This window comes from Hylobates moloch, unplaced genomic scaffold (assembly GCF_009828535.3).
Source record: "Hylobates moloch isolate HMO894 unplaced genomic scaffold, HMol_V3 SCAFFOLD_1, whole genome shotgun sequence".
Classification (NCBI taxonomy): Eukaryota; Metazoa; Chordata; class Mammalia; order Primates; family Hylobatidae; genus Hylobates; species Hylobates moloch.
This window is the reverse complement of record NW_026652276.1, coordinates 69,627,854-69,642,071: the sequence shown is the minus strand read 5'-3', so window position 1 is coordinate 69,642,071 and position 14,218 is coordinate 69,627,854. Positions and strand designations below refer to the sequence as shown.

Genomic DNA, 14,218 nt, shown 5'->3' with positions numbered 1-14,218 from the left:
AGGTCCTGTTTTTCTCTGCAGATTTTATAAGTGAGGAGCTTTTTTGGCATAGTAAGTATCAAAATCCTAGATATATATAAGATTTTAAATTAATCTTTACCTCTCAAAAAGTAAAAAGGCTTTTCCAGTCATAGGAAAGAAGAATTTCTGATGGCTGCTGACAGAATAAAGTTTATATTGCAAGATAGAAAATGGATGGTTTACTAATTCTTTAAAACCTTTACATCTCTATCACAGATGCCTATTTAAAGCATTAGTATTTACCTAATGCAACCCACGTGGTTAAATTCAGAGCTCCTTTGAAATTCTATTGCCACTTAATTGGCTGTGGGTATGCACAGTTAGATTACCTGTAAATTGGGGATAATAGCTCTTATCTTAAATGAGCCGATGTATATAAAGCACTTAGTACACGGCCTGGGATAGAGCCAGAGGGTCTGTGCTTTTTGAAATTACCATTTCAAGAAAAGTTGGTTGCAGTGACTGCAATGCTGTTGTTTTATCACAAGAGGGCAGTGCCAGAATAGAAAACGCAGGAAATGTACTTGGGATTTGAAACAGTAGAAGTTTAACAATATTGTTCAGCCATTTCATGGATCAGAGAATCCAGGCTGCACTTGACCTTGGTCATCACTTAATTTCATCCCCTCATCTATCACTGTGAAATTATCTGGCACATTTTAGCTCAATTTCAGAAAAAAATCTCATACTAGTTTTCTCCCTAAAGTAAAATGCTTTTATTTGCCTTCTCTTTTTTCCTTCTACAGTAACAAATATGTTTTTAAGCATTGCATTTTTGTTTACAAAATTTGAAGAACATGTGTGTTTCGCTGTAATGCGGATCTCTCTACCTTTGTCTGTCTTTCTCTCTTTGCCTCTCTGATTCTTCTATTCACTCATTTCACTCCGTTATTTTCAAACAGAGAACACTGCCATCATTGGAAACATTTTTTTCTGAGCACATTTATTGAGCCCATAAAACGTGAAAGGTGCCAAGTCCACAGCAGTTGTTTGTAATCTCTTCCTACTTGTCTATGCTCAGGTCAGGCTATTTGTTAGGAGCTGATTGGGAGTTTATTGAGCATCCTGCATCCTGCATTTAGTTTTGTTGCCATGTAATTCTTTGTTTGGGTGGTTGGATGCAAAACTGCGTCACAATGCTGGACAGACTGGCTCTCCACTGAAATGAGGCTGGCCTCCCTGATTCAGTTACCAGAATGCTAATGCTAGTCCATTCTCATCAAATCTTCCTGCGGCCGGCTTGCCTGATCGTGCTAAGCTTTGTTGAACATGCTGATTCCAGGGATGTGTTCTAAAAGTAACAGACCTTGTCTTTGCTGTTAGAAAACACATTTGCCTGAGAAGTATTTTGCCCTCTTGGTTTGGCAGGAAATGCTTCTGCAGCACATACAATCTAACATCTTGACAAATTAAGAAATTGGGTTCCATTTAATTTTATTGCTTAAGATGACTTGGAGCACTCTGTAAATTCCAGCACTAAATTCAAGTTCACGAAATAATCCCAGGTGCTGTGAAACTTAATGGCAAGTATTGCCTATAGGCCTAAAATAAAACTTATAAAAATATTTGCCTTGTTAGAATTTATATTCACACCTGTGAATAGCCACTGCAGTCCAGCCTGGGCAACATAGCAAGACCTCGTCTCTAAGAAAGAAAAAAATATGCTTCTGTCTCCACACATTTAAAGGACCAATTATTTTTCCCTTGGTGTTAATATATGTCCAAAACAATAAATTTGCCATGAGACAATGAACTCTTCTTGAGTGAGTGAAATGTGCATAATAAGATGATCTGATAGCCCTTGAAATTACAGTACAATTTTTAGAAAATCTTGATGTACTTACTACAGAGAATTCTTATGTCTGTTTAATTGATCGTTAGCTATTTTAAATTCCATCAGAATACCTTTAACTTGTGTAAGTTGGATTTCAGCTGATGCTTGTAGACATTATTTATTTGCAAGGCACAAGTGCCTTAGCTTGAATACCAGTCTTAGTTACAGTGACACATAACCATTGGCTTTCTTAACATCATTCCCATTTCCATACTGTTTACTATATTTACAATGAAACAAATAAAATGCCTCATATGAGAATACCTGCTTTAAGAAAACCCAGTGTACCATAACTCAGACGTACAAAGCAGATAAATTAAGAGGTGATTAGTTGCAGTACAAAAGGATTCTTTGATTTACAGCGTTGTTTGTCAGAAGGGCTCCTTTGAATACGAGCTCCCCCAGAGAGCTGAAGTGTTTTGCAGATCATTCAGTCCACTTGACATCCAGACTAGGGGACAGAGAAACTTGGAATTTAAGTGTTGAAAGCCATCACTAGTTGAAGATTAACAAAATGAATGTAGACATTCTCTGTTATTTAAATGATAGAAAAAAACTGCTTTGCTTTTTAGAAATATGGATAACCCATACCTGTATGTGACTAAGTTAGAAATAATAATTTCCATTATTTATGGAGCACCTATTATGTGCCAGAAACTATACAGCACTATAATGGACTCTGTGTATTACTTTATTTTGATTTAATATTGTTAATGATACTACAAGAAAGATTGTGCCCATTTTACAAATAAGGATACTGAGGCTGTGGGGAGCATTTTGCCCAAAGCCCACAGGTTGGTCATTGGCAGAGATAAGTTTTGAATTAAGTCTACCAAGGCCTGTGGCTTTTCCACTCTGCTGCTTCCAGGGGATTTTCCCTGCTGAGCATTGAGCGTTCTGACCGTGGGTAGCCTCCACGTGGGAGTCCTTTGCCTGATGCCCTGCCTTCCAGCATGGGCGGCTTCATCGACACCTTTATTAACTTACCTAATGCCAGCTTTTGTGAATGAAGTTAACTCGACCCTGCATATCCCGCTGAAAACACTGTGCCAAGACAGTGCTCATGACTTAACTTCAGCTGGTGCCTGGCTGGGTAAAGGAGGAGAACCTGGAATCTGGGGGGCATCCATGATGGAGGTGGGAAGTATCTTGAGGGCGTGTTTAGGCAGCACTGGGCAGGAGGGGCAGAGGAAGCAGGAAGGTGGCGTGACACAGCCCCCAGGTTAGTGTGGGGAGGGGCCAATGCTGGTCTAACCAGGGGTAGCATGATGAAGCTTGGCCTGCTGATGGGAGGGAGTCAAAAGCAGGCCCAGTGGTGGAGATGGGCAGTGGGCAGGCTGCCTAAGAAGTCTGGCCACGGAAGGACTGCCAGAGAGGAACTGGGACCCAGGAAGGGCTGTCAGGACAGGATACTGTCACTTTGAGAAGAATTAGGGTACCCGGCAGGTTATCAAGGCAGAGACTCTGAAAGACAGAAACTCAGTTTCTCCAACCAGGGTCAGTACTCAGTTATTAGAACTGGGGCACAGGATCAGAGTGGGAAAAGCAGAAATGCCGATTTTATTTTATTTTTTTAGAGACAGAGTCTTGCTGTGACTCCCAGGCTGGAGTGCAATGGTGGGATCATAGCCTACTGTAACTTTGAGCTCCTGGAATTAAGGGATCCTCCTGCCTCACCTTCCTGAGTAGCTGGGACCATAGGCAAACACCAATATGCCTGGCTAATTTTTTATTTATTTTTTAGAGATGGCGGTCTCACTATGTTGCCCAGGCTGGTCTTAAATTCCTGGCTTCAAGCAAGCCCCTCACCTGCCCTCCACCAAATGCTGGTATAACAGGAATGAGTGATTCAATTCAATTCTTAATTACCTGTTTGCGATTGTTTAAATTTCCCCTAATGAATACGAGGATTGCCTGGGATGGATTTGATCCTCTAAGGAGGATCAAGTGGACCTCAATATTGGAATTGGAAGATTAGAGGAGGAGCAGTGCCAAATGTTTTATATTTTCCTAATGATTTGGACTTATTTGGTATTCAATAAATACACAGATTGGCTGACTGAAATAAGAATCAATATAAATTAAATTGGTACCTTTACTGATTTTCCAACTGAACCTTGGCTAAGAGGTACTTATACTTCCTAGGACAATCTAAGAAGTATGTGGGTAGATCATTAGACTGACTAGTTTCTGATCTCAGCTCTTCTACTTACTAGCCATCGTCTTGGGCAAGTGACTGAATATCCTTGAGCCTGATTTGCTCAACCTATAAAATAGCAATAGTACTACTGATGTTGCTGGATCGTGTTAGTAAGAGTGTCCGCAATTTATTAAGCATTTGTTTTGAGTCAGGCACTATGCAAAGCAGTTTAAATACGTTGTCTGATTCACCTGTTGTGAGGAATAAATGAGGCATCGTCATTGAGACACTTGGCCAGTGTGTGGCCCAGTCCCCACTCACACACATGCAGATCAACATGCATGCTGCTGCACAATGGGACTAAGGATGGGTGGATAATTAAGTAAGGAGGTCTGTGTTTTAGAAGGAGGAAAAGGAGTGATCCGGTGGACTGAGAGATGAGGTAGCTGGATCAGATTGGAGGAAAAAGCCAGAGGGCATGTCGGTGATATGCCAGAGGCAATTTTGTGTGTGTGTTCCCATCAGCCCTTGTTATCTAGTAGAATTGATCTCAGGTAACCCAGTATGTTTTCCTAACAGAATGAAGTCTTCCCATATGTCACCCAAAATATATTGCCCTTACAGTGTGTCTGGTGCAAGTGGTAAGTGACACTCTGGCCTCTGTCCTTATTACAGAAGTCTCTTTGGGAATGCTGGTTTGGTCCAGTACCTCCCCAGAGGTCTCAATACAATTTAGGACCCACGGCCATCTTGGCTCCCCCACTCCCTTGTTTTGAGTTTCCCCAGAAGCAGACCTGGAGAAGAGGATTTGGCTACAAGTGGTTTTTTAGAGATGATCTTGGGAAATATGATAACAGAGTGGGAAAATGAGACAAAGAAGGAAGGAAAGCCAATCAAAGTGTTCTAATAAGAGCATTTCCACTGTAGGCAACTGGGCTCACTCCTTCAGGGGGCCTGCTAAGAAACTGTGAAGGGCAAGGAAGCTGGGGTGTTTATCTTCCCACTCGCATGTCCTACCACTCTCATGGCAATGGTTGCCTCTTTAAGGCATTAACTGCCTAGCACTCTGCCCTCAGGCAGAGCGAGGGTGCAGATGCTCGAGGTGGCACACTGCACAGAGCCATCCAGAAAGCTACAGATGACATCAGGGGTGAGTGCGGAATCTGGCAGGGCTCCAACAGCATCTGCTAAACCACCATCACATATTGAAGTCAGGTTTTTAAATCTTTACTTCCCTTTTGAAAGTTCTCAAAACAAAGTGCAATCTTACCACAAAATAGGACATTCCTTCACTGTTACCATTTCATGTTTCCTGCATAGGTGCTGATTGCTTTCATCAGTCTCTGTGTTGCTGTAAACATCTTCTTTCAGATGGCCTCACTGAATATTAATCTGCAAATGAGCAGAAAATTAATAAAAGTGCTCTTTTGAATAGTCCGTATTAAATAAGTATTGAGACATGAGCAGTATGTATAAGCGTAAAAGAAATGGTTATGTTACATCCAGAAACAGACACTTTCAGCAGCAGGCGAAGGCAGGCATTAAGCCCATCTACAGGGTTTCAGACTTGGAATCCTGACCCATGGAGATCTGGTTAGATGTTAGTGCGGCTATCTAAGAGTGCTTCTTCTACATCCACTCACATTCATCCTGTCCACTCTTATTCTGCCTTTCATCATACATGCTGAGCAACATACATTGGTTCTGCTAAGTGAGAGAACTTTTGGATGTCAATTTCTTTATTTGAAAATTACTCTCGCGGCACATTGCAAGGCCCTGCCTGTGATTTAAATGTAAATAAGGGCTAGCACCCATAGACTGTAAAGATAGTGAATAGTCTTTGGGGTGAAAATGTTCTTCTTGGCACCTTCTGTTTCTCTGTGCCCAGTTATCCCAATGCTCAACCATACCTCCCAAATTCATTCAGATTTCTAAGTAAATTTGTCCTAAAAAATACTCCGAATCTGCTGAAAGGTTGAACTTGCAAACCATACTCCTTTCAGGTGAGGTTTTCCAGTCCTACTTTTAAGATCATATCTTGTAATTTGTGACTCCTTGTCCTTAAATTTGAGTGGACCCAGTGTGAAAGAGAAGATCTGGAAAGGACTGATCCCATACGTAATTCTGGTAGAAGAATTGATTCCTGAAACAAGCCCAGAGTGCTTGAGCTGATGACTGCAGCTGGGTACTCACTGGCATGGTTTTCCCCTTACAGAGGCGGTCCTGACACAGAAATACACCAAGGAGTACAGTTGGCAGCACTACCGTGATGAAATGTTGTTGTATGTGATAAGGCATGTGTCAGATTGAAATCTCCTGGGAAAATCCAAGAACAAATCCAATCTTGTGTCTTTATTACAAGAGTTGATTATTGGCGAAAGACAGGCTCACGTGTGTCTCCCAGACTCTGTATTTCCTTGTGTACTGTTTGGTGACAAACTACTCGTGTCAGGGATGGGAGGTGATAAAGAAGACTGATTAATCCATAAACTGTACAGCTAGCTCAGGAATAACTGAGAGCATCCTAGTTCTTTTGCATTATACTTCGCAAATAACCATATATATGTAAAATATGTAGATGATGTTAGTGGTATTACTTAGGGTCCATTTCAGGTTTTTAAGACATGCTGCAAAGTACAAATTAGGCAAAAGAATTCTTTCCGAAGGGTTCAGGTGATAGAAAAATGAAATAGGCTAGTGGGAACTTCAGGGAACCTGCTATTCCAGAGAATTGTGAAAGTCTATGATTTATCATAATCTATCTTGTGTTTTTACTAGCATTTAAAAATTGCTCAGAGAGACCTAACTCATTGACTACTGATATTTCAGTTCTGGGGATATTTTTCTGAGTGAATTTGTTTGCAGTTGCCTTTCTGGAAAATTTATTAGCAGGCTTTTCTTAACTTCTTCCCTGATCTTTTATTCTTTTCTGAGATATTATTGATTTTATTTTCCCTAACATAATTTTGTATGGTAATATCTGTGCAGAAGCAATTTGTTATGGTTGAAGAAACTGGATTCTTATGGGTATTTGTCTTAGTAATGTGATCACAGAGTCACTAACTTGATCTTAATACCATTTGCCTATTATCGTATATTAGATGCATGAAAGGAAAACTGGGCTTTCTAACTCAGAGGATTACCCTTATGTGTCTCCCTTAGTTTATAATGCCTTACAAAATTAATGTCCAGGTGATTTTGAGTGGCTATTTGCATTATTCGAAACTAGTTAGGATTAAATCCAAACATTATCACCAGTGTTGCATGCAGAGAGGAAATTACTTTTTTTGGTACACCTTAAGAAACTTTTTAATCATTGATTCATGACATTTCATAAGCTAGTCACACCGTACTTCATCAGATGCTGTTTTTAGTCTGCTGTGGCTGCAGGAGGCAGCATGATACAAAAATCTTGTAATCTTATCGTCAGATTTGGTTAGTATCTGGCCACACTGCTTATCAACTGTGTGAACTGGGGCTGTGTAGATCCACCACTCTGACCCTCAGTTTCCTCATCTTGTCAAAACAGACAGTGCCAGTTTCTTATTTAAATATTGTAACTGCACTCTCTAACTTAAAAAAAAAAAACTTAGCTCAGCTTCGATAGATTTCTCCTCTTTTCTGAAAACAGATAGTAGTTGTATAAAAAGGTAAGATTCCTCCTGGCAGCTTTATTCATAATATCCTCAAAGTAGAAACAACCCAAATGTCCACCGGTAGGAGGATGATAAGCAAATTGAAGCACACCCACATTATGGGAAACTACTCATGAATAAAAGGAAGAATCTATGGATCCATGCAACAACATGGATGAATCTTACGGACATTATGTTGAGCAAAAAAGAAGCCAGGCACAAACAGAAGAATATCGTCTGACTTCTTTTACATGAAGTTCTAAAACAGGCAAAATTCTTTCATGACAGAAATCAGAACAAGTGATCTGAGGGTCTTGCCTGGAAAGGGGCATGAGGGGACTTTTGGGGTTGATAGAAATGTTCTGTCTTGATCTGGATGGTAATTACCCTGGTATATATATTTGTCAAGACTTGTTGAACTATGCAATTAAATTGGGTGTTTTGCTTTGTACAAATTATGCTTCAGTTAAAGAAAAGAAAACACCTATCCATTAGATGTTTAATTTTCTAATGACTAGTTTTTTGGATTCCTCAGGATGCTGTGACCATCTGTACCCTGGGAATTGGGACGGCCTTTGGAGAGTCCATTCTGGACAACACACCCCGCCACGCAACCATCGTTACCAGGGAGAGCAGTGAACTGCTCCGCATCGAGCAGAAGGACTTCAAGGCACTATGGGAGGTGAGCCCTAAGGCTTCTTTGTCAATTAATGCAGTTTCAGAAAAGAAAGGGAGCTGCCACATGGATAATGGCATTACAGTCAAGCCTTAATGTGTTCTGTTCTGAGCTGGTAGATGGAATTTAATTTTCAAAACTTGTTTTTGAAATGAGTGAGTGAAAAAGCCATTTTGACACAAGACATCCTTTTTTTTGTTGTTTAATTTAGTGCTTGCTCAATTTTCTGTAGTTTGACATACCTTATAATTATTTCTTGAATGACCATAGAGTGTTTTATGTATTTTCTCCCTTCTTTTCCACAGATGTATTCTTAACCAGGGAACAAAATACTTTGACATTTTCTTTTGCATTTTAAAAATCATCATTGACATGTTCCCTGGGAAAGTGGAATGAATGGGGTTAACATCTGCTTCATTTAAATGCTTTTAAAAATGTTGTGCCCTATAATAAGATGAGAAATGGAGGTACATAAAGATGTCTGGTTACTTGCCAACTTCAAAATGCATAGGTGGCACAGCAGTGGATGGATGCAACTGGTCCTAGTGGCTTTTGCATTTACCAATGCTTACCAGAGCCCCTTAAAGTATTGCACTCATTTACGAGAAGTATGAGGAATAAATCATCTTATATGCAGTCATGGCAAATAGAGCACTTATAAAGGCCCAGCTAAGCCTTGCATCTTTTACGCTCGTTCTTTTCAGTTCTTTAAGCTTCTGATTTTAACCTGCTCCTTGGCTTTGTCCTTAGCTCAGTATGTCCAAGTGTTAACCCATCAAGCTGCAGGCTTCACCACTGGTCCCAGTGTGGCTAAGATTTTAAACTTGATCTAAAAAGAATTTTGTGTAATCAAATAGTTTCCTCCAGAGCCAAACAAATGGCAGATGCATTAAGGGAGCCAACCTGCAGGTGAATGAGTGATGCTTTGCCTTAAAAGTCATGCAAAGCCTTGGAAGGCCTTGGTGGTGAAACCTGTTACTTTTATTCTTGGCAGTAGTGAATAAATTGTGAGGTTACTTGTTTGAAATATTTCTCTTAGAAAATATTAAAGAGCTCCAACGGTTCTGTAAAGTTCAGAGACAAAAGCTAGTTTTAGGAAGGAAAATCGAAAGTAGGTTTGCATGAGGTGTATGTGAAGAGATTTTCTGTCAATTAAAAGGGACCAAGCTTGAGGCAAATAAGCCACTTTTTGGATCTTTCATTTTAAAAGGTAAACTGAAAAGTCTTTTTCAAAAGGGGAGTTTGGAAAACTGGTTTTCAGAACAAAAATGATTTCTAACTGTGATGTGTGTCATTATAACCACTTTTGTCTGTCATGGCTTACTCAAATTGCTGAGAGAGGATGGTTTGCGGAAATATTTTAAAAATTTATTTTAATTAGGAGCCCTTAGTGCTGAGAAGGAAGTTTCTAAGAGGTTGCTACCTGTGAACATTAAAACAAACTTATTATTTAAAAAAATTTCAAACAGACAGAAAAATCAAAAAGTATAGTACAATGAACACCCATTCACCCCCACTGAATTCAGCAATTGTTAATGTAGAGCCATATTTGCTTCAACTTTGTTTTTTTTTGGTAAACTAATTTATCGTAAATGATAGATATATAACATATCACCCTAAATATTCAGCATATATCTCAAAAAACTTGGAATATCCTATTACATACCCTAATGCCATTATCTCACCTATAAAACTAATAATATCCTAATATTATCTAATACCCAGTCTATATTTCAAATATCCTTAATTGTCTCATAAATATCTTTTATAGCTTTGTTTCAAACCAGGCTCCAGTAAAGAGCCATGTCTTACATTTGATTGTTATATCTAAGTCTCTCTCTCTCTCTCTCTCTCTTTCTCTCTCTCCCTCTCTCCCCCTTTTCTCTCTTACTTTCCCCCTGCCCCATCATGGCATTGACTTGTTAAAAAGGCCAGGTCAGTTTCTCCCAAATTCAAGATTTGTGTGATTGTTTTTTTCATGGTATCTTTTTTTGCACTTCTATCCCAGGGTTTCCTATAAATGGAAATTAGGCTAAAGGTTTGATTAGATCAAGTCAAACATTTTTGGCAAGACAATGTGAAAAGTGATGCTGAGGACATCAGGGGGATTATAATGTCTGGTTGCTCTGTTGATGCTAAGTTTGATCCCTTGGTTAGGTTGTGTCAGAGTACCTTTTAGGACTGTTTTCCACAGATCTTTCCCTTCGAGGAAAAATATTTAATAGGGATACTGATATGGAGGGCTGTCCTTGCTATCTAAAACCTTGCCACATGTTTTGCAGTTCAGTGGGTCCAACTCTTCCCCTGTAACCTCAGAGCATGATTTGTGATCTCCCTTGCCAGTGGCTTAAGTGTACTGGGGAACGACATTCAGAGAGCCATTTGGAGTTGACAAGAGTGGATAGTTTTTAGTCTGACCTCTTTTACAGGGTGGGGACTGAAATCTCATAATGAGTAAGAGATAGTCAGATGTTTCATTTTATTTGCCTGTTCATGCAACTCACTGTAGAGTGTGAATTAGATGCTCAATGTTTTAATTGTCTAAACTGAAAATGCAATAAACCCCATTATCTAGCAATCTGTTAATCAGGACTTCATTAATGGGCACACTTGTGCACATGCAGTACGTGATAATCCTTAAAAAATTATACAATTCTAAAGTACCTTCTGAATAAAAAAGATTGAATTCTGTTTATTGTCTATTCATTTATTCATAAATACAGAGTATCTCCCATGTGTTAGGTATATGTATATGTATATATGTGGGTGTAGTCAGATGTTTGTATGTTTATACATATATACAAATATATATGCTTCTGCTCTCAGGCTAGGCACTTCTATTCCACTCAGAGGAGACAGAAAATAAAAATCATAGAATCTCAGAGCATAATATATCATTAAATAACTTTAGGTGCATGATTTGAATGTTGATGATCTATACATGGCATATATAGCACTAATCTGCTTGCAAAATATTTGATAACCAGAATGCCTGTTCCTTGATATGTCAGATAATAGGGTTAGTAAAATTAATCTATCCTTGTTCTGGTAAAATCCATCCTGTGCTGGTATCTGTTAGCAAAATTTAAACCCAAGCTCATACTGTCAGCTGAAGCCTAAGTCAGCTAGATCACCCAAATATCAAAAGGGAAGAACTATACAGGGAAGAATTACAAGAATTACGTATTCAGGATTCAGGCCAACTCCTGAATCATCACTGAACGGTAAGAGTGCAGAAAGAAGGCATCAGATGGTGGGAATGTAAACTAGTACAACCACTATGGAAAACAGTGTGGAGATTCCTCAGTGAACAAAAATAGAACTACCATTTGATCCAGCAATCCCAACTCTGGGTATCTACCCAGATGAAAATAAGTCATTATACAAAAAAGATACTTGCACATGCATGTTTATAGCAGCACAATTCATGATTGCAAAAATATGGAACCAACTCAAATGCCCATCATTCAATGAGTGGATAAAGAAATTGTGACATATATATATATATATGTCACAATTATATATATAATATATATTACAGTTATATATAATATATATTACAGTTATATATATAATATATATTATATGAATTATATATATATATAATACGTATATGAATTTTATCTATATATACACACACACCATGGAATACTACTCAGCCATAAAAAGGAACAAAATCATGGCATTCACAGCAATCTGGGTGGAATTGGAGACCATTATCCTAAGTGAAGTAACTCAGGAATAGAAAACCAAACATCGTATGTTCTCACTCATACGTGGGAGCTAAGCTATGAGGATGCAACGGCATAAGAATGACACAATGGACTTTGGGGGCTTGGGGGAAAGGGGAGAGAGGGGTGAAGGATAAAAGACTACCACTGGGTACAGAGGACACTGCTCAGGTGATGGATGCACGAAAATCTCAGAAGTCACCACTAAAAAACTTATTCATGTAACCAAATGCCACCTATTCCCCAAAAACCTATTGAAATTTTAAAAAAGAGAAAATACACTAAAATATATATCATGCAAATATAAAAAGAAAGCAGCAGCAAGCTCAACTGGATAAGGCCTCCACCATCAGGGAGCTAAGGTGCTCAGAGTTCAATGTTCAGTGACAAGTTCCAAATAGTAAAAATTAGAGACCCTGAATCAGAGACCCTGGGTCTAAATTTGCATGTTCATCTCATTTGAGTGTTTACTTTTGAGGAATGTCCTGGTGGGCTCATTTCATGGCAGGCGCTCTTATGTTGGGCTTTGTCTCCTTGTAGGTACTCTTACTGTCACTTACAGGGGCTGCAGGCTAGAACACTCCCATCAGGATTCTGAGTTGCTTCTAAGGGAAAATTATGGTCCCTGATCACTGACAGGTAGCACAGTCAAAAAGTAGTCCTTCAATAGGCTGAGCAAATACTCTATATCTTACACTTGGGACTGTAATGGTAGCACAAAGCTAGGGAATTCCTTTTCTTTTCCAGGTCAATGGCAAGTTTTCTAGGCTTCCTCAGGTATGCCCTCAGAGAACCACACGTAAGGTTTTAGAATCCTATTTAATTCCATCCCCAATACCTCTTGCTTTATATTGTCTATTCTGCTGTAAGTCATACAGGCAACTCTCAGAGTATTTTTTAAAAATCATCATCATAAATGTGATTAGAAGCATTTCCTCAATAGTCTCTATAAATATATCAAATACAATGAATATTCCCTAAGATAACTGAGGTAGCAGCTTGGCACTTTTTTTTCTTTTGTACCCTACGTCTTTCCTAATGAAAATGACCTGGTTTCCTTCTCCTTTTCCCTATTTCAATTGCCAATTTTGGTCAGATCTGAGGGTGTTGGCTTGCTCTATGTTAAAGTCAGGTCGTATTTTCTTAGCTTAAATGAATTATGTTAAGTTTATTCAGAGTTGGTAAATAATGCCTCTCTCCATTTACACCCCTTTAATATTAGAACTTAATAAAAAATATTAACCAGGGTATAAAACATCTCATTTTCCAGTAACATTTCAGGAGGGAGGCAGAGATGGGGAGAGATAAATATTGGAGACAGTATGTTTCTGAATTACATACAGAAGAAAATGAATTTAAAAGTCTTAGAATACCATTTTTAGTTCTTGAGACAATTATAATTTACAATTTAAACTCTTTGACACTAGTGGCATTTTCTACCCTCAGTATGGAAGTTAAATGGCAAAGCAGTTAACTGTAAGTTTAGGACTTTAAAGCAGTTATTATATTAATAGTTGATCTAAGATTATGGGTATTTTATGATTGATAGTAGCTCTTGGAATAAATAAAAACTGATCTATTATCCAAGTCCATGAATTTCTGCTCAGCACAGATAGTATAAGAGGATTTCCAGTGGCTAGAACAAAACAGTGAAGGTTTTGTTGGGTTTTCTTCTTGACTTTCTGTCTGATGTCGGGTTTGTATGAGGATGATTTCAGGTTTGTGGCATGTTTTGACATCTTTACATGGAACATTTCAAATACATGAAATTGAATGAGGTGATGAGTCCACTGTGTTCAGGAAAATAGATTAGAGAGGTACTCTTGGTTAAATCCATAAAAGATGCTTCTGAGAGGCCCTTGAACTAGTGGTTACCACCTCTTTACCTGTAGTTCAATTGCATGAACACCATTCTGGAAAAATTTCCCTGTTGCCATAAGCCATGTTTGAGCATGTTCAAAATAATAACACGTATTTATGAATATGTTCTTAAAAAATTAAAGACAATAATAAAATTACAGAGCCATTAAAAATAAAAGCAATGTTTTAAATTTGTAGTCTGACCTGTGTCACAATAAAAGTGGTTTCTTAGCTGTGACTGTTATCCGGGAGCCTCTTGACATACTATTGTGATTTTATTCCAACCAGGGCAAAACATGTCATGGAGAGCCGTTGCTTGGA

At 38.6% G+C, this 14,218-nt stretch overlaps 1 protein-coding gene across 3 annotated transcripts in view; it reads left to right on the top strand.

The window, feature by feature from the left end:
- RAPGEF4 (Rap guanine nucleotide exchange factor 4) overlaps positions 1-14,218 on the top strand; it is a 333,867-nt gene that overhangs the window by 81,401 nt on the left and 238,248 nt on the right. For all 3 annotated transcript variants that reach the window (XM_032755351.2, XM_032755350.2, XM_058441088.1), the window contains exon 4: positions 8,166-8,312. In XM_032755351.2, the coding sequence (XP_032611242.1) occupies positions 8,166-8,312 (147 nt within the window). The remainder of the gene's footprint in view (positions 1-8,165; positions 8,313-14,218) is intronic.